A 26,185-nucleotide genomic window follows, 5' to 3' on the forward strand; every position below is an offset into this window, starting at 1 on the left:
CTATGTCCACTTTGTGGATATTTTAGAGTCTTTGAATTAATCTCCTCTGCCTGTTCCTAATTGAAACAAAATATAAGTTAAAAATTATATCCATTAGTGTTTTCTGGAAGCAGAATTTGGGGGTCATTCATTGTTCAAGCCCCCTTACTTGTGCCAATATAGAAGCTGAGACCCCGGGAGAACAAATGTTCACACACACAACACATGCGGGGATGGGCTGCAGTCACTCTTGAGCCTTAGAGCCTCCGCTTATGAAACAGAGAAGTCACTATCCCCACTTGGTTGTTATGAGGATTAAATAAGATAACTTGTCTTAGGATGTTTGGAAACTGAAGAGAATTATATAGATGTAATTCCTAATTATTATGCATACTGTGTTTTCTTCTAACTGAAGTATTTAGAGCTATACAGGGACTCTCTTGAAGTGAAGTCACTAGTTGATTCTAGAGCAATGACTGCCTGCCACTCGCTGGGTATTTAAAAAAAACCCATTTATGGTCATTATGGTGAACTTTGGAAGTACAGATAATCAAAAGAAAGAAAATTTAAAATTATATATAATCCCAACACTCAGATGATAACTATTACAATTTTGATATAGAGATGTCTAGATATTTTCTTATACATGCATACACATTTTACAAAAATGAGAGTATACTGAGCATACTGCTTTGCAACCTTTTTTTTTTTTTAACAGTACCTCTATTGTGGATATTTTCCAACATTATTTAATACTTCTATGCCATCATTTAAAATGACTGCATAGTATCCCATTATATGGAAAAAAGAACATTTAATCAGCCTTTTATTGGACACAGGTGTTTTTCCTAACTTTACTTTTCAATATTATGTACAGTGCTGAAATAAGCATCTTTGAAGCTGAATCTCATATCCAGCAATTGGATTTCTGTGTTTACCTTGGCTACTCTAAAAATCAGAGCTAAAGTTATAGATGCTACAGTTAAGATAGCCAGCATATTGATATGGACTTGCTTTGAAATGAGCAGATACATTTTAAAAAGTTATTTATTTTTATACCCAGAAATTCTAACTTTATACTTTTTGATCTGACACACTTGAGAATTGAAAATACTTCCTCTGTCAATCTGCTGTTTGTTTTTGTCTCAGGCATTACAGTTTTGACCTTTCTGTTTCTTCAGGACTCCTCTGATTTTCTTCAGGCCAAGCCGTTTGTAGTTTGCAAGTGACCTTGTAGGTTTAGCGACTCTGTTCTCTCACCCAAGAATTACTTATCCGGTTATGGCAAAGACTCTTTCTTTTATTAAACAAAGTTAATAATCAGTCAGGAGAGAGACTTTTCACATTCTGAATTTACAAACTCTGCTTTCTTAAGTTAAATGGCATGTTAGGAGTATTTCTGATATAAAATTGGAAACTTTCAGACACCAGAAGGCATTGCTTATCATTGTAAATACACATGTTCCAATTAAAATAGGTACTAAAATATTTTGGTGGCACTTCAAAACTCCCAATTTAGATTTAATTTAGATTAAAACACTTACTCTTTTTAATAAAGTTATAAAATTGATTATTAAAATTGCCTATTGAAGATTAAAAGCAGTGGAACATTTATTTTCCTTACAAAACAATTTTGTCTTCAATAAGTATGATTGCATTAATCAATTATGCTATGAAAATACAACTGCCATATTAAATCTGACTCATTTGTCATGACAGTTTTTATAATTATAGAAATTATACCTAGCAGCTTATATAGCCATAATCCTGCCATAAATATAAATAATTATCTCTATTAATTCAGTTTGCAGTTACTCTCTATTAAATCCCGAGTTAAATGGCAATTTGGGGACCTTCATTTAAAATCCTACTAAATCTCTGTTGTTCCATCTGACTGCCAGAGCCCCACATATGCACCTCCTACTGTTGATTCCAGAAACCAATTTATGAATAAAATAGTTTTTAAACCACAAATATTTAAAAGGTCCATTTAAGCTTGAGGTTTGAGGCTCTCAGGAAAAAAAGGAAAGAGAGTGTACACATTGGGTAGAGGATGCTGACAAAAGAACTGGAACAAATCTCGGTGTCTTGGTATTTCCATTTGAAAAACAGTATAGAAACTTCAGTTTGAAAAACTCTGCTTGACACCTTCTATGTAAGCCCAAAACACTAGAGTATATGGTTGAGTAACGATTAACAACTTGTATTTCCTTAGGTGTGGATGAGGTCACCATTGTCAACATTTTGACCAACCGCAGCAATGCACAGAGACAGGATATTGCCTTCGCCTACCAGAGAAGGACCAAAAAGGTACAGGCAATTCCAAGGATGGAGGGCATTTCTTGTTGAATTTTTATTTCCTCAGACATTGCTTTTTCTTTTCATGAATTGTGGCTCTCATGAGCAAAGACTTCTGGGACCATTGGATATCTAAGATTTTCTTTTTAAATCCTGGTAAGAGTCACTGCACATGTGTGTGTGTGTGTGTGCACGACACACAAACACATGTGGCCTTTAGAGCGGCTATCCCCAACGTTTTTGGCACCAGGGACTGGTTTTGTGGAAGACAATTTTTCCATGGATGGGATGGGGAGGGATGGTTTTGGGATGAAACTGTTCCACTGTAGGTCATCAGGCATTAGACTCTCATAAGGAGTGTATAACATAGATCCCTCGCATGTGCGGTTCACAGTAGGGTTTGCACTTCTATGAGAATCTAATGCCACCGTTGATCTGAGAGGAGGCGGAGCGCAGGTGGTCATGCTCGCTTTAGAGTGCTTGGGAGCTCCTGTATAAGGACAGTACCCTCCTCCAACCCAGGCTACCTGGAGGGAGAACTTCTGGGAATAGAAAGTTAGGAATAGGGAACGACAGCAACAGGCACCATTTATTGAGTGCTTACTTTGGACCAGGCACTGTGCTCAGTTTTCTACATGTAGCAACTCCGTTTCATCTTTCTGACTTCTGCTGGTTCTTGATAAGATGTTTCTAATTTAATTTTAGGACACTAGCCTCCACTGAGTGTTGATCCTAACAAGCTCCTCTCATTTAAACAATATACACTTGAATTCTTAAGCGTTTTGCAACGAGTGGGCTTAGTTGGCAGTTCATTTGGTCTGCAAAGCTATCTTCAACATGCCGTGCTCCTACTATTTAAAGGGTCTTTGTGTGCTTTTTCCCTTTGCTTGTCCACTAGTGGTTAAGAAACAACCAGTGCGTGTTCGTCCTTTATTTTGTCAGTTTTAGGAAATTTTATGTTTAAGGATGTGCTGCTTTATTTTTAACTTCTTGCTATTAAAAGCTTTTGATTTATTCTTGGACAGTGCAGTAAGTGTGGCTTCCTGCAGCTCCCATCTGACTTATGGCTTTCACTCGTAGCCACAGTGGAGGTGAGCTGAAAGGATTCTAGAAGAGACATTTCTGCCCTTGGGATTGACATGACCAGCAGGGTCCCGGGAGTTGCAGGTCAAGTCTTGCTACACTTCCATTCCCCGCACTCTAAACAGTTGGAAAGGACACAAATAGGAAAGCTTTTGGCTTCTTTCATCTCATGTGCATTAAAATTCTTCTTTCTCTAGACGTATATTAATCTTCTGTAGTGAGGCGTAGAGGGGAGTGCTTTCTTTCTCCAGCTTTCCAAGAGGGTTTGTGAGCTGGTTAGAGCCAAGTTCCCATTGGAGCAGAAGGCTCATCTCTGGACAGCATGCGCAAAAATTGATCTTTCAGCTGTCACTGACAGAGTCTGGTCTTGGAATACATTTGGGTGCGTACACACAAACATAGAAGCCTGGAACCTTTTTTTTTTTTTTTTTGAGACAGGGTCTTGCTCTGTCACCCAGGCTTGATTGCAGTGGTATGATTCAGCTTACTGCAACTTCTGCCATGTGGACTCAAATGATTCACCTCTGCCTCCCAAACTGCTGGGATTACAGTCATAAGCCACCACACCCAAAACCTAGATACTGGTTTTAGATTAGATATATGGAGAACAAAGCTCCCATGTACCCTCTTGGAGAGAAGATATTACCAGAATTACGATGAGGTCCCAAGATCTCACAGGCTTTGCTGTGTGCTGGGGACAGCTCACCATCCTTCTAATTCTTGACTCTCAGCCTTAGGCCAAGGAGAATTATATATCTTTTATAAAAGATAATGTAAACTACTTGAGATAGTTTCAAGTGAAGCAATCGGCTGTTTGTGAAATAAAGAAAGTCTGTGAAATAAGGAAGATTTGTGTTGCAGAGTTCTTTAGGTATACGGGCTGCGGCTGCCCAGGTGATGAGCTTGAAGAACCTGGGCCCAGCTAGCAGAGCGGAGAGGAGCTGGGAGGGACAGCTGCTTTTACGATTCTTTCATGTTCTAGCAGACGCCAGATGCGAGGCTTCTCCTTACAGGGAATGGTTATGTTTTGTTTATCATAGATTTCTGGAGTTTTTGTTTAGTTTTTGTTAAATGCAAAGCTCTGTGCTGGACATTGTGAGAACCAGGAAGTTGAACGCCCATAAGGAGTTTAGAATAGAAGTAGAAGAAGTCAGTAGGTGCCCAAATGCTATTTGAGGTTTGAACAGAGAATGGGTAGAGGGGAGTGTCAAGGGTAGGCTAAGTTTGGAGTTACCTAACCTCAAAGTTCCAAACTGGGAGACTGGTGTTGTAATTGGGAGCTATTGCTTTTACAGTCCTCTCCTAAGTGCCGTGTGTTCCCAGGACATTGGGAAGCAGGAAGAAATGGGTGGCGAAAGGCTTGGGCCAGATGGCTTCTAAGATCCTTCTAACACTTTTGATATCACGAATGATTCAAGATGGTTGTCTCTGAAGCAGGCTGAAAATCACCTCTCGTATCCTGCAAGTACCTCTAGGGGCTAAGTTTTGTGGATGCCACGGGTGCTCTTAGAAAGCAAGGAGAGAAAGAAAGAAGAGAGAGAAGAGAAAGGAAAAAGTGAAAAGAAGAACTTTATTTCAGTAGGAGGTTTCAGTCATCAGCCATGATTTGTAGGAAGTTTAGCCCGAGGAAGCATCGCTAAAAGCCACATTGAGTTGGGGTGTCTGTCTACATACATGGGTGCTGACCAGACCTCTGACTTAAATTTCTGTGTTCATGGTGACAGTGGAACCCTTAAGAAATTATATGCAGCAGCGAATTCAAGGGGGCCAATTCGGAGGTGTTAGTTTCCTATCACTTCCGTTAAACACGGTCCCAGGTTGGTGTGGACAAAGAGCTATTTTCTCAGTATTAGATACAGTGTTTTGCATAGGAAAGTTTCATGACCTCACTTCCAACTGTGCTGGGGCCTCTGGTTCCTTCTGGAGACTTTGAGGAGCTGCTGCTGGACTGGCTGCCCCCATGTCTTTTACAGTATATCAGCAGGCCACAAGATCTGCTTCCCAGGAGGCTGTCTGCTTGAACACCTCCTCCTTAGCAGGGACCTTGATCTCGGAAAGTGTCCTGCCTTCCACAGGGTGTTACCGCTTTCAAGCATGTTGCAAAGTGCCTGCACTCTCACAGCTTTCTGAGGAATCACATACGACTCCAGTTTCCTTTTATTGACTGGGGAAGAAGGCAAAATTAACTTGGATTTTAAGGAATTTCGTTAAAGCAAAGCCCGATGTTTATGTTTCTGAGATGTGGGTCTGTTGAAGGGAATGCAGTTGAGGGCGTTTGACCCAAGACTCTGGAGTAGTCAAAGACTCATAACCTGCTTCACAAAAAGATCCCTTTTACTTTTGTTTTACTCACCAGTTTTAAAGTAAAATAAATATTTTCCTCATGATTGCCTGTTTTCTTGAAGGAACTTGCATCAGCACTGAAGTCAGCCTTATCTGGCCACCTGGAGACGGTGATTTTGGGCCTATTGAAGACACCTGCTCAGTATGACGCTTCTGAGCTAAAAGCTTCCATGAAGGTAAATGCGCGTGAGATGTCATCTCTGTCAAATCTGCTATTAATTTTGTGAATTACAGCTTTCTGAGTGTAATTTGGTGATTTTCAGTTTTCTTGAATTCTCATTTGGAACCATTTTTTAAAAATGAACTGAAGTTATACGTCTCAGGATTTGTACCAAAAATATTTCAATTACTTGTTTTAAGACTGTAAAGACATTTTATGATGCTGAGAAGTCAGTTACCAGCTGCTACTACTCAGCACCTGGGCAATTGGAATACCATTTGGGCAAACTACTTCCTTGATTACACTTCCTTCTTTAAAAAGATACGTTGTGATATGAAGGCAAGAAAAAAAACCTCATCTTTTGTTAAGTGAAGCTTGCAAATTCTGCCCATCCTTTCGTGGGTGTTTCTTCCTCCCATATTCTGTCAGTACCATTTGTTTCAAATTCGGGCAGAATCAGAACATCATAGTGCACATGAGGGGTAATTTCAGTTGATGAATCGTACCTGAGTCGTACCTCTGTGAAGTGTCACGTTATCTTTTATGTTTTTCTTTTGTAAAGTTCTTTTGAACCTGGAATTTTTGGTTAAATTAAGTAAAAATTCTAGATTGGAAACCTCCTGAACTTTGTGCATACCTAAAACATCAAGTTTTTTGTTTTGTTTTGTTTTTTGAGACGGAGTTTCGCTCTTGTTGCCCAGGCTGGAGTGTAATGGCGCGATCTCCGCTCAGTGCAACCTCTGCTTCCCGGGTTCAAGTGATTCTCTTGCCTCAGCATCCCGAGTAGCTGGGATTACCGGCATGTGCAACTACTCCCGGCTAATTTTGTATTTTTAGTAGAGACAGGATTTCTCCATGTTGGTCAGGCTGGTCTCGAACTCCCGACCTCAGGTGATCTGCCCACCTTGGCCTCCCAAAGTGCTGGGATTACAGGCATGAGCCACCGTGCCTGGCCAACATCAAGTTTTATATAAATGCAATGGATGTACACACATAAATGTATGTTACTGCAACACATTTGGACCCTTTTCCTAGTGTGGGTCTGCAGCATTTGAACAGTCCGACACTGCCCTCTGCTGATATACATGGGTAAAGTCTGCGCTGTAGGGGGGAAGCCATATGTCTGATTTTTAAATTCTGAGTCTGAGTGTGTTTTCTCTGATGCCGCTGTTCCTGAATTATGAACAGTCTGAGCTGTAAGCCTGTCACCAGAGCTAATGTCACAGTTCAGTTGTCATCCTTTCCCCAGAGAACACAAGAGTGAAGCTGCTTTGGACACTGGGCATCTCCAGAGCCCCGAACTTGATAGCTCAGGGCTGCTGTGAGATTTGTTGTTAAGTCTCTTTCTTCCTTCAGTTCTTCAGCGTAGCCCAAGCTGTGCTCAGTTTATTTGAGCGGACTTGTCTGAGTTTCCTAAGTAGGCTGTACTGCAGAAAAGACATCATTAAGAATGATAAAATGTCAACAACATTTCATGATCCTGGTTGATAAAAATAGCACTCCTGAAAACCGAGTCTGTGGACGTTTGGAGGCAGGGATGAGTCAGCCTCTCCTAGGTTTCTTCTGGCCATCAACACTTCAGATCAGTTTGTCTTATTTTCGTCAAGAATCTATTTAGTTGTGATTCGTGTGGCTTTGCTGGTATCTATTACTAGGTATTAGTGACTTGAAACAGACCTTTTTGAGCTGTCAGTCACTGTTGTAATCTATGTAATTGGGCCCAATGGAAGGTGCTTTAACTGCTGAAGCTTTGACCCTGTGCCAGCTCTTCCATTAGCTATCACAGTTGAGTACCCTTCCAAAATCCATAAAGCTTGAAGTGACATTAACTGAACTGTGCTTTAAAAAAAGATCTGTTTTGACTTCTGGCAGTACCGGTGGCAGTATCTGCCATATGTTACAGTAGAATTTGCCCTTGTGATAGGAATTGTGGACAGTCTGTGGAGAGTTTGGGCCGGATTTTGGAAATTGCCAAGGTCACCTTTGAATGTAGACATAAAAACACTATTGGAATTATCAGATATTACCACTGGTATATCAGTGATGGAAGGAAACACATCTTATATTATTCTGCCTGTCTTGCAATTCTACGATGTCAGGATATAGCATTTTTCCCAATGTGTGTTATTTTTAGACCATATTTCTATCATCCTTGAGATTGAACAACTGCTCCTCAAAATATTCAAAGATGCTCGGTAGTCATTTAATAACATTTGTGTAGAATGCTGTATGGACTTTTTGCTAACAAGGGGAGAATTTTTGGCTTTGCTGGAACCTCTACAAATCATGATTAAAAACTCAGAAAGGAGAGCCATTGGCTCAAAGATTAGATGAAGAATAAAATTCAAAATTAACCATTAACCTGAGGCTTAACTTGTATTATACAAACTACTTTTTCAGGGACATATAACCTCTAATAAGTTTAATTAATAGCTGACACACTTTTCATGTGGATAAGTAAGTTTCTTATTGTATTAACACCTTATAATTGATTTACATTTTAAACAGTTGTAATTCTACTTAGTTCAAAGTGGTATTTCCGTATTCGGAAAGACAAGTATTAAAGAATCCTGATTATTAAATCTTGACTTTGATCATGAAGCCAGCTTTGAAATACATGTTTCAGAGTCCTTTCAAGCTATCTGACATGCTCAAAAGTGTATATATTAAATTTGAATACATCACCCATCAAATTCTTACTCCTTAATAAAGTGTTGGTGTCTAGGTTTATTTGGCACTTCATTATTTCTTTTTGCTTCCCTAAAATGCCCGAAGAGTGCATAATTATCAAGCAAAAATGGAAGGACAAGAATGAAATTTTTAACATTAACCCAATTTTACATTTCAAAGAGGTGAAGCTAAAAAATTTTTCTTTTCTTAACGATACCTTTGCCTGATAAAAAGACTTACTCTAACAATGCTGGCTGCACGTGAGAACATAAACTTTCTGTATTCCTTTATTTTAAATTAGCAAGAAGAATTGTTTAACGAAGAAAATTCTCGTCCGTTAAAATAGTGGGTGGTTATTGTAGAAACAATAATAGTAAGAAAAAGTTACTTTATATACCCACAGCAAACGGCAATTACCACTTTTAACATTTGGCATATTCTATTGCTAGAGTGCAGTGGTGCAGTCTCGGCTCACTGCAAGCTCCACCTCCTGGGTTCATGCCATTCTCCTGCCTCAGCCTCCCAGAGTAGCTGGGACTATAGTCACCTGCCACCACGCCCGGCTAATTTTTTGTATTTTTAGTAGAGATGGGGTTTCACCATGTTAGCCAGGATGGTCTTGATCTCCCAACCTTGTGATCCACCCGCCTCGGCCTCCCAACGTGTTGGGATTACAGGCGTGAGCCACGGCGCTTGGCCCCTATTCACTACTTTAAAAAACAAAACATATTAACAGTTGAACTCAAACATGCCAATTCCACCATCTTGTGCTGTGGTGAAGCATTTTTTAAAGGAATAGAAAATAACATTACTTTGTGCTAAAGGATAGAGTATGGATTCTTCAGTAGGAATGTAGAAAGCAGGATGCTAACAGACCCAACCCATGTTTGCGATTTACTTGATGGAGATCAGAGAAGTAGGCTAACGGTGGGGAAGCCTTTCCCTGCTGATGTTCGTGTTTCCTGGTTCACAGGGGCTGGGAACCGACGAGGACTCTCTCATTGAGATCATCTGCTCCAGAACCAACCAGGAGCTGCAGGAAATTAACAGAGTCTACAAGGAAAGTGAGTAGCTTGATTTCTGTGATTCATCCTCAGCCCAATTTATGTGACTGTATCATGGCCACTGGGGTTAGTGTTCGGGCTAAGATGCCTGGATTATTGATGTACAGAAGCGCCTGCCACCTTGACCATGCAGGTGAGGTTGGCTGTGGTCCAGGTTGCTCTCCTTCACCTCCTCATTGCCTGCAGTTTGATTATTACATTCCACTAGAACTTCTGTGTTAGAAGAAGGGTAGACAGGAGGGAAAGAAGAGAAAACTAAATTTATTTTTAAAAATCTGATGAGGAGAAGTAGCAAGTATTATATATGGATTCCATTTACTGGGTGCTGTCAGTCTCTGCTCAAGAGGTTGCCAACTCTGGACTGTGGATAATTGAAGAATTACAGCAAGAGACCCATGTGGACCTGTGCACACTAAGCAATATAGAAGGCTATGAGTGGAATAAACAATGCAACTTTACATTGCTACTGCATTTCTCTTTTCTTTTACTTTTTAAAGTTGATATATCATAATTGTACATATTTTGGGGGTACATGGGATATTTTGGTACACATATATAATATGGAATTACCAAGTCAGGATAATTGGGGTATCCATCACCTCACACATTTATCTTTTTTTAATATTAGGAAGATTACAGGTCTTCTCTAGCTACTGTATTTCAATATAGATGCTGTTTTGAATATTGAAATATAATTTCATTCAAAAGCATTGTTTAATTCTTAGTAGTTTTTGCCATTGTGCATTTTCTCAGTGGACAGTAAAGCACAATTGTGTGTGTGCGTGTGTGTGTGTAGACCTCCTATTTTTTTGATGTTCAAAACGAGTGTTCAGAGTCAGGAGGGCTGGGAGCCAGTATTTAAACTATATAAGAGGTTGAGGATCAAAGTTGAGGATCCCTGATTTGATCTAGCCCTGCTGCCCCCTGTCATGGATAATAACTCTGGCTCTGATTTCATGAGGGTGAAAATCATTCTAGTGAATCCTTCCTCTGTTTGGGGTTAAGGAGAAAGGGTATGTCCAGCTGACATAGCTGTTCTTTTTTTCAGAGTCTTAGTGGGAAATGGGGAGATTGGGGTGGGTGGTTGGCTACAGAGGCAGAAAGCATAAAACCAGATGTATTTTCCTCCAAGTGTACAAGACTGATTTGGAGAAGGACATTATTTCGGACACATCTGGTGACTTCCGCAAGCTGATGGTTGCCCTGGCAAAGGTTGGTTTCCCGGTTTCTTTCTTTGCCCTTGCTTCCTCCCAAGTCATGTCACATACCTCATTTTATACTTGGAGTGAATTAACTAAGTGCCCTGTGCCTGCATCAGAAATTCAGCTGCATTTTCGATAGTGGGTTTGCACTGTCACTGCAGAGTTGTCAATTCTGTATAATAGGATTTCTTATCCTGCAAAACCTCATGGACAAGTGAACTTTGGGAGCCAGAGGAGGGATGGGCAGCTCTCAAGTCCTGGCCTGGATTTATGTGCCAGAGCCTTGGCCGCGTGACTTAGGGAAGGTCACTTTGCCTCTATCTGTGGTCATGCAGGACCCAGTGGGAAGTGACCTTCTGGTTTCTTTTTCCTGCGTTCACTTCTCATGGAGGAATTTGCCCATATAGTCCTTTGTCTGGAGTGGAGGTGTCTTTGTGGAGCTGATCGCTAATATTAACACATTAACATGGAGGAAGGGGCACTTCCCCTGTGAATCCCTAGTTCTGGCCAGTGTGCAGCTTAATGCTTATGTGCCAGGGGAGGGATGAGAGACCCTGGGAACCCTGATGACAAATGACAGATAGTGCATCTGGCCACTCACATCTCCATTACTGCAACAGCTCCTAAGCCATTCTCCCTGGCTCTCCTCTCTTTGCTACCACCTGCCCCGTGTACCGCCATCCACGGATCTCTGTGAAATACACTTTCACCGTTTTACTCCCCTGTTCAAACCCCATTTCTGCTGCATCAGATTTAAACTCCTAACTGCTGTGAAAGGTCCTCTCAACCCTCCCTGCATCTTCTTTTCTCAGATTCTCTCCTGCTCAGCTCTGCTCTGACAGGGCAGCTCCTTACTTACCTGGGAGTGTGCTATGCCATCCCTGGTGTACCGGCTGGCTCTCCTTCTCCGCTTGGCTAGCTGCCTCTGATTGACCCTTGAAGTTTCAGCTTAAGCCCGGGCCCATTGTTCACCCTCTTTGCTGACTCTGCTCTGTGACAGTTCTTCCTCCTCCTGCATTTTGTGTCTTCCTAGTGCTGTAGGTTCCTGGGCCACTTTACATTTGTGTCCACATATTCCTCCATCTGCATCGCTAGCTCTCTGTGGGAAAGAACTAAATCTCATCAGCTTTTTGTGGGGGATGGGGACAGGGATGTCTATAAGGTGTGTAGGCCAGGACCGGGTACGAAGGAGGGGGTTGTCGATGGCAAGGCACAGCCCCCACTTCCTTGCTCAAGGATTTTACCACTCCTTGGTTGGTCTAGGTTTCTTTTTCTTTTTTATTTTTTGAGACAGAGTCTCACTCTGTCACCAGGGCTGGAGTGCAGTGGCACGATCTTGGATCACTGCAACCCCCACCTCCCTGGTTCAAGCGATTCTCCTGCCTCAGCCTCCTGAGTAGCTGGAACTACAGGCATGTGCCACCATGCCCGGCTAATTTAGTAGAGACGGGGTTACACTGTGCTAACCAAGATGGTCTCGATCTCCTGACCTCATGATCCGCCCGCCTTGGCCTCCCAAAATGCTAGGATTACAGGAATGAGCCACCATGCCCGGCCATGTCTAGGTTTCAAAGTAAGAAAAATCTTACGTGGATACTTAACTTACTAAATGAAGTAATGGCTTACATGGACTGGGGAGAAAACATTTTCCGTTTTAGAATACAAAAACAAATGGATTTGAAGTTCTTTTTTTTTTTTTTTTTCTATAGGGTAGAAGAGCAGAGGATGGCTCTGTCATTGACTATGAACTGATTGACCAAGATGCCCGGGTAAGTACTGAGCTTTTGGTTTGAGTTTTTGTTTTCTGGTAAGTCTCTGGACAGTCTATATAGTAATTTAACTCTCTGTAACAAATGGCTCCCAAACTCTGTGGCTTAAAACAACAAACATGTATTATTTCTCAGTTTCTGTGTGTCAGGAATTGAGGAGTGGCTTAGCCCAGTGGTTCTGGCTCAGGGTCTCTTCTGAGGTTGCAGACGAAATGCTGCAGAGCTGCAGTTACCTGAGGGCTTGACTGGGTCGAGGGAATCTGCTTCCAGGATGGTGCACTCACATGACCATTGGTGGGAGACCTTAGAATCGCTCCACAGAAACCTCTCCACCGGGTTGTTTGAGTGTCCTCACAACTTGGCAGCCGGATTTCCCCAGAGCAAGCAGTTCACAAAGAGGAAGCCACAGCATCTTTCATGACCTAATCTCAGGAGTCCCACCTTGCACCGCTGTCATACTCTTTTCATTAAAAGTGAGTCACTGAGTCTAGCCCACACTTAGTGGGAGGGGATTAGGCTCCTCCTTTGGAAGGGAGGAATGTCAAAGAATTTCTGGCCGTATTTTAAACCCACCGTAGTCTGAGAGCATTGTTTATTAGAAGATATTCTTTTATAATGCTGGCATTACTGATGGAGTCAATTGTGACTCACATATGCTCATTCAGGCTTTGTTTGCGTGCAAGCGCCAGTTTCTGCAGAGTGTAATGTGGCTGTGCACACCAATCAGGCAGGCAGGTGGGAAGCAGAAGAAGGTGGAGAAGACACAGCCAGGAACAGGATGGCTTACTGCTCCGTTGTTGGTGGGGAGAAAGGGAGGCCAGCAGAGACCTATCCTTTTCTGGCTGAGTAAGACTTTTGCCAGTTCTAGTTCCATAATCTCTGAGAACTATTTGTTAAGCTTATTCAGACTGCTATGAACTATATTCCTTACTTAGAGGGTCAACAGTTATCTCAAAGTAAGTCATAAAAGCTGCAGAAAAAAATTAATTTAAATTCACATTAGTTTTACAGTTCAATATATTCCACACAGCACTTCTAGCAGGTAGGAGAGAAGGGTTTTAAATAAAGTAATAGGACTTGGGTTTTGCAATTCCCAGATGGTGGAAGATCATGGAATGAATATCTACCCTTGCATAAGTCTTTCTTCCTCTTGCCCTTCCTGCCATTGTTACGGCTACTTGTAGCCCCTAAATTTTCCAGAAACTGAAAATAAGATGAGATGGGTTCCTTTTCCAGCTCCATCACTCCCTGAGTCTCTGAAAAGCTTGAGAATGGGAGCCTGGACAGTAGCCATCCAGTAAACATCTGCTAGCTTATCTTCCCCTAAATGTGCCCAAAGGGAGGAGGGCCAGATGTGTTCATGAACATTTACTTGACCTTCTTTATATGAATACAAGCTCTTGGTCCCTCCTTTCTCATTCACGGAAGGAGATTGCACAGCACAGACCTCACGAACTATCTGCAGTCTCATGTGGTATCCATCTGTGCCTAAGGAAGACTGCTTGTGATTAAGACTTTTTACCTAAATAGTAGGTCTCTGCCCATGTCTGCAGTATAATCATTCTTCCTCGTTTGGCATTTTGAATGTATAGCTTTTTTTTTTGCATGACATTTTTAATGACCTTACACTGGATTGTATAGTTAACTTTTCCTGGTTGGTTGTATTCGTAGGATCTCTATGACGCTGGAGTGAAGAGGAAAGGAACTGATGTTCCCAAGTGGATCAGCATCATGACTGAGCGGAGCGTGCCCCACCTCCAGAAAGGTGGGCACTGTGCTGAGGGGGTCTCAGTGCCTTGGGGCTCTGGCTGGGGCGGCCGGGTGGATGTCCATGTTGGGATGGAGTCTGCCAGAATGAGGTGCTCTCTCCACTTGGCACTCTCATAGGCTCACCCATTTTTCCCTCACCAAGTACATTCACCTTTCTCTTCCATTCTGGATTCTTTGCTCTTGCAAATAGTTTCTGCATTTGGTGCTTTATTCTGTAGCTCCTTCTTGTTTGATGATCCTTTTATCTCGCCATTATTTGTTGAAGTAGTGGACTTTGCTGCATGCTCTGTACTGTTTCCCGTGGTTTTCGGATGGAATAAGTTCCACTCAGGGGAGATGGAGATGGTCCAAATATGTGGCCTGGGCAGTGCCATTCAGGACAGGTGCATGGTATGGCTGCTCCAGGACAAAGTTGACCAATGTTGGCTCTGGTCACCATGGCAACCTCTAAGATCCTAGGATGCTATGATCATCCTTTAAAAAATCATGGTGCATAAAACTGGGTGGGTGATCACTGACAGCTTTGACTAGTGGCTCTGATGTGATAATTCTTTGTTGTTTTTCCTCAGTATTTGATAGGTACAAGAGCTACAGCCCTTACGACATGTTGGAGAGCATCAAGAAAGAGGTTAAAGGAGACCTGGAAAATGCTTTCCTGAACCTGGGTAAGTGAATGTGGCCCCCATTCCTGGTAGACATCATCTACCAGAGCAGAAGTGACAGATGGCCATCCTCTTAATCCAAGTGTGTTTGGGAGGTGTGGCTTCTATGCATGCTTTGGATAGTTTTACAGTCTTAATTGTATAGATTTAAGAATATAAAACTGAAGAAAGGCCTAAATTGGTAACAGATTGTTGCCAGGGAGGAGTAAGAAAACAGAAGAGAGGGAGGGGTATGTTGTGGAAACTCACATATGCACTTGGGTTCTGCAGGTCTCAGAGTCCCCTGGTTTAAAACTGTGGTGGAACTTAGTATTGTAGAGGATTTCTACATTTCCCTTAGCCTGTTCCATTTTGCAGCCGGTTTCCATTGCATCAGGTCCCTTCTGGTTTGTGGCCCAGGGTCAGGGCATCCTCTCTCACTGGTAGAAGAGAGACCAGAGCAGCTGCAGCCCTGACTCCCTTTCTTCTCTCCACAGTGCAGTGCATTCAGAACAAACCCCTGTATTTTGCTGACCGGCTGTATGACTCCATGAAGGTAAGGGCAGCTGGCTGAGAGAGCTGTGTTTCCACACTCAGCTTTTCCTCTTTTGGGCCCCAGATTGAGTCTCCTTGACTCATGGATGGAGGAAGGGGACCCCACTGTCTGGATGCAGGAACACACTAGTCAGCTGTGGTTGTATTTGACAGGTGAGAGCACCACAAATCCGTCTTCTCTCTCTCAGCTGCTTGAACATGTGTTGGTGTACAGGCAGAAAGTAAAGCGCCATGGGAGAGAAAATGCAACATGGTAGTCATGTCTGATCCCTACTCAGGTTTCTCAGTGATTTCTTCCTGCTACCCCCAGAGTCAAGACAAGCGAGGAAGGGAGCGATTATTAAGCACCCACTATACAGTAGACATGTGCTACCACCTTACCTTAAATCATTGCAAAACCACCTCTGAGGCTAATATGATTATCTTCTTTATAAATGCGGAGACGGAGCTCAGAATACCTCAGCCTGCTTGAAGTTACACAGCAAGATTTGAACCTGGGTCTATCAGACCCCAAACACAGCCCCACAACTCTCCCCTAAACAAACCACCTCTTCCCATAGACCCACCCCATTTTCCACACCTCAAATGTGCCATGTGTTTTCTGGCTTCTAGGCTTTGGCATTTTCCTTCTGGTACATCTCCCTTGTCTGCGCGGCCTCTGCCATCTGTCTTTGAGTTCCGTATCAAATAGCACCCCTTGGTGCCTTTGGTCTGATGCTCTGGAAGTAAACTCAGTGGTCTTTATTGCACATATCAGAATGGCACAGAGCGATGATAGAAATGTGTTGGCATGTCCCCTCTAAGCCTGCAGGAGTCAGGAACCTCTTGTTACATATGGAGACTCACACTGCTTGAACTAAGCCTTGTGGTAGTAGGTGCTCAGTATATATTTATTGAATGATGGCATAGAGTGGGAGTCTGTACTGACTACAGCCTGGTGTGTTTGGAATTCCCAGATGCTCTTTCTTTTCTTGTCTTTTTTTTCTTTCTTTTTTCCTCCATTCCTTCCTCCCTTCCTCTCTGCCTTTCCCTCTCCACTCCTCTCCTCTCCTTCCTCCCTCCCTCCCTCCCTCCCTCTTCTTCCTTCCTTCCTCCCTGCCTTCCCCCACTCCCTCTGATTCCTTCCTCCCTCCCTCCCTGCCTTCCCCTCCCTCCCTCCCTCCCTCCCTCCCTTCCTTCCTTCCTTCCTTCCTTCCTTCCTTCCTTCCTTCCTTCGTCCCTCCCTTCCTCCCTTCTTTCCTCCCTTCTTTCTCTTTTTCTTTCTTTCTCTCTCTCTCTGTCTTTCTTACATAGGTTTTTGGGGAACAAGTGGTATTCAGTTACATGAATAAGTTCTTCAGTGGTGCTTTTTGAGATTTTGGTGTACTTATCACCCAGGCAGTGTACACTGTGCCCTAATATCCCTTAGCCAAAATGCTTGGCCAGGAATATTTTGGATTTCAGATTTATTTTTGATTTTGGAATATTTGCATATATATAATGAAATATTTTAGGGATGGGACCCAAGTCTTAACTTGAGATTCATTTATGTTTTATATAGACCTTACATGCATAGCCTAAAGGTAATTTTATACAATGCTTTTGATAATTTTATGCATGAAACAGTTTGTGTTAAGTGTCTATATGTGGAATTTTTCATTGTGGCATCATGTCGGCACTGAAAAAATTTTAGAGTTTGGAGCATTTTAGATTTCAGATTTTCAGATCAAGAATGCTCAGGCTGTCGACTGTTTCTTTAATGATAACATTCTCAGCGAATGTAACTTGGAATATGAACTTGATTTTCAGGGCAAGGGGACTCGAGATAAGGTCCTCATCAGAATCATGGTCTCCCGCAGTGAAGTGGACATGTTGAAAATTAGGTCTGAATTCAAGAGAAAGTACGGCAAGTCCCTGTACTATTACATCCAGGTAAGTCTGAGGTGCGGCGTCAGCCTGCCCTGCCGGCCAGAGCCCCCCGGGCCCCGGCAGGTGGCCTGGCAGAATGATGACACGGTGGTGATTTTCTGTTTTCTAACTCTCTGGGGAAGAGATACTAGTCATCAACTATCAGGGATTTATTTTGAAAGCGCATTTGTCATTTGTCCTGGACTTTGTAGAATCAGGCAGATGTTTTATATTTTTCACATCTGTTACTCTACAATGATCATGGGTGTTCATGACGATGGTCCTGCAAGGCTTGCTGACATCCCGAAGAGACTTGGAAGATCAATTACATTTTACTTTTATTATGCATTTATTCCTTGAAAAATCCTCTGGGATGGGCCTGACAACTTTCAGTTACTCAGAACTCCCATCTCTCAATCAATTTAGCCTCTGTCTGTTTTGGTGTGATGTCGCATTTGCGTGTAAGGAAGTGATCGCATTCACAGTGGTACCACTGTGTGGATTTCAGACAGCCATGGCAATTCTGCTTTCTAAAAGTTCCTCAGATGTCCAAAGCCATGTCCATGGTTACCAAGGATGAAGTTAGAGCTGGATTTTTTATAGCCAGGTTTATTAGGGCACATGTTTAAAGTCAAAGGACCAGTTAGACTCTTAGGAATTGTTCCTCACTTCATCAGCTTCTTTCCACTTGACCTTAATAATGCAGGAAATAGCAGAGTGAGCTAGGGAAGTACCCTGTTCTCTGTGGAAAGGTGAGGACGAGAGAGGAAAGTTGGGGTGTTTGTAGGACCTTGCTGCAGTAAGAACAGCCCTGGTCACTAACCCAGGTCAAGCCTCAGTACCTTGCACTCCCTCCACCCCACAGTCCTAAGGAGACTTGAATGTCTTCCCCAGCACCTCCTCCGACCACACTCCCAGAGGCTTCCCTGGCAGTGGTTTGGGTGTGGCCTTCCAGGCCTTTGTGTCAGGGCAGGTCTCCTGAAAAGTCTTCTCTTTGTCGTGGGAGAGGCTTCGTTGGGCATCGAGGCTATTTCTGTGTTACTGAGGAGTCTGGGCTTTTTTCTGATACCGCATTTCTTTTTTCTCCTGGGCCATTTGTAGCAAGACACTAAGGGCGACTACCAGAAAGCGCTGCTGTACCTGTGTGGTGGAGACGACTGAAGCCCGACACAGCCTGAGCATCCAGAAATGGTGCTCGCCATGCTTCCAGCTAACAGGTCTAGAAAACCAGCTTGCGACTAACAGTCCCTGTGAGGGTGACATTAGCATTGCCCCCAACCTCATTTTAGTTGCCTAAGCATTGCCTGGCCTTCCTGTCTAGTCTCTCCTGTAAGCCAAAGAAATGAACATTCCAAGGAGCTGGAAGTGAAGTCTATGATGTGAAACACTTTGCCTCCTGTGTACTGTGTCATAAACAGATGAATAAACTGAATTTGTACTTTAGAAACATGTGCTTTGTGGCCCTGCTTTCATTGTTGGAAAATTAAACGTGCTTGGTGTTCAGCTGGTGAGGCTGTCCCTCGAGGAAGAAAGCTCTAGGACTGAGCTATACAACATGGTTGCCCCTATCCGGGTGTCACTATTTTAAGTTACATTTAAATGAAATAAAAAATTCAGTTGCTGAGTCACACAACCCACATTTCGAATGCTCAGGGTTCACATGTGGTCAGCAGCTAGTATATCTGGACAGCACAGGTAGGGAACATTTCCATTATGATAGAAAGATCTGTTGGGCAGCAGTATGTGCCCAGGGCATGAGAGGACCTATGGGGGAGAAAAAGGATCCCAGAGGGGACACCTCATCTGCTTATCTTTTTACAGGTTAATTAGGTGAAAACAAGCATCACGGGCAGCCACAAACTGGGGAGAGCAGTGGGGCAGGGTGGGGCAGGCAAAGGAGATCCGACACAAGCCGACAGGGAGCACAGAGAGGGGATTTCTTTTGACTGGGAGGATTGAGAAAGATGACAGAAAAGGAACCATATGAGCTGCACCCTAAAATCTAAGGTGAGGTTTTACAGCGGGGAGAAAGCACTCCAGGCAGGTTTTTAGGGGTCTGGGAATGAATGACAGGTCACTCATAAAATGGTACACATGTCAAAAAGTTCAGAGACATTTTTCTGTTCGGTGAAAGTTATGTCTCCCCCGCACCAGCCAGTGGCCTTCCCTGGAGTCGCCTGGTTTCCAGTATATTTTCATGGATAGACTGCATATGCATGTATATATGTGTATATATCTATCTGTGTTCATAAATGTGAAGGTACTGTCCCCAGGCTGCCAGTCCTGGGTTCTGCAGATTCCTTTTTATACAAGTGCTTCCCCTAAGCAGGGTGTAGGGCTGCGAGTGAGGGGAAGTTGATGAGTCCCCCTAACCCTTCTCCTCAGTGGAGGATGTGTCAACTACTCATTTTTGGCACCTGGCTGATGCAAGGCCCACTCAGTCATCTGCAGGGACTAGGTAGGTAATGGAAATGAATGTATGAAATGGGCAGGTTGGGCAGAAGTAGGGAGTCTGGGGAAAATGGGGAATGCCTGCCTTGCTTGAGGCATTCAAATTCAATTCAAACAATAGTTGCAACAACATGGCATTGACCAAACCAAATACAGCCGTGAGCTGACTGGCTTGCTATTTTGGCCCTTCGGCACACTTTAGATGGAAATTTGGATGGAGCGTGGCTCTTGGGTCACTAGTGGCCCATAACGTACCTGTAAAGCCCCTGGGATAGTCCTTAAAAGGCAGATTATGCAAAAATCAGGTATTTTATCAAATGTGTCCTGCCTATACGTATTAGAATGGATGCCTCAAATCTCAAAATATACTGCTCTGTGTGCTTGGGGCAGAGTTGAAGGAACTGCCTAAGAAGCAGGACCTTTCTCATTAACCCTAAATTATATTGAACTCAGAATTGATAGGGCTGGACAGAGGCTGTCAGGAGCGATGTTTCAGATCAGTAAACATTTAGGCATTGTTACCTCTCAATCATACGTGTGTTTCAGGCTGCAAAGGAAGCAGTGGTGTGGAGAAGACAAGGCCATGGGGTGAATGTGGGGAAACTTATGCTCCCACTGTGCCCAGGACAGTCTGGCCACTGGTGTGGCCAGCAGGTATGTGGGAAAGCCCAAAGGGCAGGCCAACATAGGAAAGGTGCTTGGAGAACTGTTTCAAACACTGTCTACTGTCTTTCCTCTATACAAAGCAATGGCAGTCCAGTGTTTTCAAAACTCACAACCAGGGCACTTGGAATTTGGTCCCATTTTCTTCTGGATTTCAGCCTGTCCTCCTCAGTCAAGCTGTTCAAACTGTTTCTTGAATAAAGAGAACCATCTGGAGGTTTGACTATTCTCCCCAGAAATTTTACTTTGCAAAGAGAAGGAAAAGGGTACCTGGCAGGCTGTGAGTTGGTAACAAGAACTTTGATTTTATTCTTTGAGGAATAAAAGGTAATTGATGCAATGTAGCTATGAAAACTTATTGCACTATAACACTGTGATTGAGAACATGATTTTTTTCTCCCTGCCTTGGTGGGGCTGGGCAGGGCCATCATGTTGCACAACCCCAGAGAACACTCATCCTGTTCTAGTCTATGTGAATGGTATCTCCCTTGGTGTTGTGCAGTGCACAACCTGTGCAGCCATACTCGACAGCCCTATATTGTGACCTAGGTGTGTGTGAGATGATCTATTCGGCCTTTTGCTACAGAGTTGTCTTTCAGATTAAAAAGAAGGCAAATCTTATTTAGAAACAATTGAGTGAACCCAGAAAGATCTTGACTTTTCCATGGACTCTTGATTTTCAGACCAGTTTTACTGGGCTATGCACAAATGGCTGTATGTACGAATCTTCCCCAGTATGTGAAGTTCCCATGGTATAAACTATTAGTAAAGATAGCTAAGGCAGGGAAAACCAGGCTCACAAAATGGCTACATTTAGCAAGACAAATGATTTGAGGACAGAAATCTTTTAAATCAGTTTTTAGTCTTTAAATGACTCCCGTCTCCAGTCCTCTTTCTGTGTTTTGACAAACGGCTTTGGCTTCTTATCCACATCAGTTTATTTGACCTCCTTTTTCCATCAACTACCAAAATGAAAACTCGGCTGTGAGAGAGAGGAGAGAGTGCGAGCAATTTTAAACATCCCTTAGCAATGAGGCAGAACATGCTATAGCCATCAAGTTCTAGTTGTTCATTCTATTTATTGAAAAAAGCTTGTAGCCTGATTTCGTTTATGTGAGTACATTTGAGCAAGCAAAGTTTATAGAGATGACTTATCTCATTACATTAGAAGAGTGATTTGCTATCTCAGCATCTACAAGCAATTTTAACAGACATTTCTGGATGAAGAAAAGGTTTTGTAAATATATGCGAAAGACACAATTTCATCAAGCATTAAATTGGAGGTGCCCTGGAAAAATATTACATTTGTGCATTCAATTAGCTTGATTGTGGCTGAATTTTGTCCACTGAAGGCAGCATTTCTGCAGAAAAACAGCATTCCCTACGTCAGCAGGTTTCCCGAAACAAAACCACCCTTTCCCCCCTTGCCAGTCGTCTTTTGCATTTGTGCTGTTCCCAGCTCTGTGTCCCTAATCGGGCCTCTCGGTCTTGTTCCTCGCAGTAGAATGTTAGAGGAGAGGGAACCAGATAGAAACCCCTGATAGAAATCCAAACTCAACAATTCCAGCTTTAAATAGCCTGCATTCAGTGCAAAAGCCAGGCAAGCTCTGGACAAAACTGGGAGGGCGTCAAAGGTAGACTTAAGTCTTTCTGGTCTCCTTACAGGTTCTGTAGGACAGCTGCGCCTCCTGCTGCTCCCAGGAATCTGTTGGCCGCCTTACTGCTCCGGGAAGGGCATCTCCCAGTTACTTCTTGGTATGGCTGTTAGCCCATGTCCTTTTCCCTGGGATGAGTCTACAGGACCCACTCTATCTTCTTTCTTGGAATGGAAGTTTTGTCCTCCTATTACAGGAATGAGAAGAGTTAGGAAATGAATGGTTGGGATACAAGAGGGCTTTCCTGTGCCCCTAAAATCAGTGAAGGAAATGAGCTAAATATTTAGGGATGATCATGGCCCTCCTCCAACACACCCCTCTCCCCCTTGCTGACTTGTAGTTGAACCATCAGGTCTCTACCAATAAGAAACAAACCAGAAAAAACATGTAGTACCAGTGGAACCTGGCTGCGGGGGTGGCTGATGTTTTTAAACCGTAGGTGAGGACAAATTGGAACTTTCTCAGCTATAATCTATTATAGCCTGATACGGTTTGGCTCTGTGTCCTTAGCCAGATCTCATCTCGAATTGTAATCCCCACGTGTGGAGGGAGGGAGGTGATTGGATCACAGGGGTGGGTTTCTCTCATGCTGTTCTTGTGATAGTGAGTTTTCATGAGATCTGATGGTTTTACAACTGTCTGGCATTTCCCCGGCTTGCACGTCTCTCTCCTACCGCCATGTGAAGAGGGTTCATGCTTCCCCTTCACATTCTGCCATGACTGTAGTTTCCTGAGGCCTGCCCACCCATGTAGAACAGTGAGTCAATTAAACCTCTTTTCTTTATAAATTACCCAGTCTCGGGTAGTATTTTTACAGTAGGTGTGAGAATGAACTAATATGTAGCCCAAGGTAATTGTGCTTTCAAGTAAATGTGTAAAGATTAATTAATCCAAGAAATAGCAAGGAGTTTGGATTAGGAACAGAGAAATGTTTGAAACAAGTCTTTGTTACTCTGAGATTGCCAGATTTCAAATTTTACCATGGAGTCTTGGGCTTTGGAGAACCATCTTGTCTCCATGAATTGGCTTTGTCTGAATAGACATGGGCTGATACATGACTATGAAGGTTTGTTAAAATCTAGAGTTCTGCAGGTAATACTGGTCCTCAGTCATCCATGTATTCATTCACTGACTTCATTTATTCAATAGACATACCTCCTATGTGCTGGTCCCTGAACAAAGCACTAGGGATAAGGAGATAAGAGAGAGTAGGAACAAGGCAAAGCCAGCCAAGCAGAATAACAAGGGCTGTAATTGGGACAACCACAGGCACTTGGGGGTCAAGAGTAGCTGATTGCATCCAAGAGAAGCACCTGGAAGGTTTCTAGGGGCGGCAATCCATTTTTTTGTTCTTTTTTTTTTTTTTTTTTTTGACGAATCCTTGCTTTGTCACCCAGGGTGGAGTGCAGTGGTATGGACGTGGCTCACTGCAGCCTTGACCTCCTAGGCTCAAGCTATCCTACTGCCTCAGTCCCCTGAGTAGCTGAGACTACAGGTGCATACCACCACACCTAGATAATTTTTGTATTTTTTGATAGAGATGGAGTTTTGCCGTGTTGCCCAGACTGGTGTCGAACTCCAGAGTTCAAGCGATCCACCTCGGCCTCCCAAAGTGCTGGGATTACAGGCGCAAGGAGGCAATCCATAAAGCTGGATTTTGTTGTTGTTGTTGTTGTTGTTTTTGGTATGGTTTTCTTGGGAGAGGATTATATAATCATTGCAGAAAGTTGGAAAATACAGGAAAGTGTGAAGAAGAAAACGGAAATCACCTGAAACCCCAGTTGGAACGGATTGCTGTTAATATAATTGGCAGGATGACCCATTTGAGAATCAGCTCTTGTTTCCTTGACAGAAAGCTCATGAGAAAGAGCAAGAAGCAGTTTTTCCTCCCCCTTCTCAAAGAGGAGTTGGGTTTTAGGCAGCCACAGTGAGGCCTTCCTCGCCCCACGGGAGCGTTAAGGTGGCTTTTGGTTTTTCAATGTCTAGTTCAATCCAGGATGTATACCTGGATTATCTCAAAGGAGTGGGCTCTGGGGTGAAAGGGAAAAGCAAATAACCTCTCCCTGGAAGAGCTGGGTTTACAGAGATGGAGAGAGGAGGTTCCCAGGTGATGGGAAATGGTGTTTACAGAGATGGAGCGAGGAGGTTCCCAGGTGATGGGAAAATGGTGTTTACAGAGATGGAGCGAGGAGGTTCCCAGGTGATGGGAAATGGTGCCCTGCCCCTACATATCACCTGGAGTGTTTGACCGCTGATTGGGAAGTCGAGTGTTTGCAGGAGATCAAAAACTGACCACAACAGTATTGGGTATCCCTGGAAAAGTCTTCATAACTGAGCATGGGAATGGGGAATGAGGTCCTGCTCAATGTCAAAGCCTATTTTCTAATCTCAGTCTGATTTGATACCATTTCTTCTCCGATTACCAGAACAGCCCACCTCCAACAATGGGAAGCTGGACGGGAATCTTTTTAAGTGTAGTCCCTGACTTTGTTTTCTTTTTGACTTTTGATGATCTACAATATCTTTCCCAGACAAATCATAGGAAGTATTTCAGACACCTTAGGGCCCCATAATTTAGAGCTAACTTTGTGCTTTGAAAAGCCTTAGTGAAATTTTATGTTGTCAGTAGGGAACACAGGTTCCCATCAGATTCATGAAACGAGGAAAGGAAAATGAAGTTTGCACCCAGATACTGTGTTTTGAGCTGCTGTGAAAACAAAGAAATCACAGCAAATGATTTCAGAGCATAGATGAAGCAAAGAAAGAGGTAATAGAATCAACACTTTTCAACCCCTTAGTGACATAATTGCCACTTCTATTTTTCTTCCTTAGAGACACAGTCTTGCTGTGTTGCCCAGGAGGGAGTGCAGTGGCTATTCACAGGCATCATCACACTGCACTCTAGCCTCAAACTCCTGGCCCCAAATGATCCTCCCCACTCAGCCTCCTGGGTTGCTGGGACTACAGATGTGCATCAGCGTGGCGGGGGTGAGGGCAGCTAGTTCTGTTGTAATATGAGGTTTCCATGTAATTGACATGTGACTTCTCATAGTGATAGATACAGAGTAAGGTAAGGTATGTTAGCCTTCTTCTTAGCCCGTGTGTCATTTATTTCTTCCTTTGGCCAAGGCCTCCAAATCTCCACATAGAAATTCAGTCCTGGTCCTCCCTCATTTCATCCCGGCCTGGGCATGGAATGTTGACTCAGCTGTGCCTCCTGCTGCTCCCGAGACTCTGTTGGCCTCCTTACCACTCTGGGAAGGAGTGAGCTGTGCCTGGGGCTCATGCTTTCTCCCCCTCTGATAACCCCGGCCATGTGGGGGCTAAGACTGCTGTGCTCCGGGAGCTGACCTCATCTCCCAGCTACTCGGAAGCCCTGTTCTTGCATTACCCTTCTCCCCATGCCCCAGAACCCCTCCTGCGATTCCCTGTCCCGCTCCGCTCAGTTCCCTCCTGGAGGAGTGTTTGCACAATAAGGACAGCAATTTCTTAAAGGGCAGGCCCTGCCCTGGTGCTTGGACTATCCCACCACTGTATCCAAGGACCTCTGCTGTCTTTCCATCATCGCTGGTGACTCTTTGCTCCTACTTAGAACATTTGCTGCGGCCCCTTGCCTGCCTCACCTTACTGTAAATAACCTGCCTACCACTGATGAATTCAGAGATGATGACACAAGTTGTTCGTTTGGCATAAAGAATGTGCTACTTAAGTCCAAAGACCAGATAACAACGTTGTCCTTCCCTCCCCCATCCATCCATTTCTCTGCCAGAGACTCCCCCCCTTGACATTGGTCTTGGCATTAAGATTTGTCTTCAGGAAAAAAAAAAATTAATTGGAAGGGGTGATCCATCAATCCTTTAGCATACCTGATTTTATATTCATTTATCATTTCTTCAACAGAGAATATGGCTCTTAAAGAAGGGAATGTGGAGTGGGGACTGTTGAACAGGGTATGAGAAAGTGTGCAACATAACTGGAGGCTGAATATAAGTAAG

At 43.4% G+C, this 26,185-nt stretch overlaps 1 protein-coding gene across 3 annotated transcripts in view; it reads left to right on the plus strand.

The window, feature by feature from the left end:
* Positions 1 to 18,870, plus strand: part of LOC105489322 (annexin A2) — a 57,693-nt gene extending 38,823 nt beyond the window's left edge. For all 3 annotated transcript variants that reach the window (XM_011754071.2, XM_011754064.2, XM_011754095.3), the window contains exons 4-13: positions 2,195 to 2,289; positions 5,766 to 5,879; positions 9,507 to 9,597; positions 10,730 to 10,809; positions 12,509 to 12,568; positions 14,240 to 14,333; positions 14,908 to 15,003; positions 15,477 to 15,535; positions 17,323 to 17,445; positions 18,523 to 18,870. In XM_011754071.2, the coding sequence (XP_011752373.1) occupies positions 2,195 to 2,289; positions 5,766 to 5,879; positions 9,507 to 9,597; positions 10,730 to 10,809; positions 12,509 to 12,568; positions 14,240 to 14,333; positions 14,908 to 15,003; positions 15,477 to 15,535; positions 17,323 to 17,445; positions 18,523 to 18,582 (872 nt within the window). In that variant the 3' untranslated portion in view covers positions 18,583 to 18,870. The remainder of the gene's footprint in view (positions 1 to 2,194; positions 2,290 to 5,765; positions 5,880 to 9,506; positions 9,598 to 10,729; positions 10,810 to 12,508; positions 12,569 to 14,239; positions 14,334 to 14,907; positions 15,004 to 15,476; positions 15,536 to 17,322; positions 17,446 to 18,522) is intronic.
* The last annotated feature ends 7,315 nt before the right edge of the window (positions 18,871 to 26,185 follow it).

This window comes from Macaca nemestrina, chromosome 7, assembly GCF_043159975.1.
Source record: "Macaca nemestrina isolate mMacNem1 chromosome 7, mMacNem.hap1, whole genome shotgun sequence".
Classification (NCBI taxonomy): Eukaryota; Metazoa; Chordata; class Mammalia; order Primates; family Cercopithecidae; genus Macaca; species Macaca nemestrina.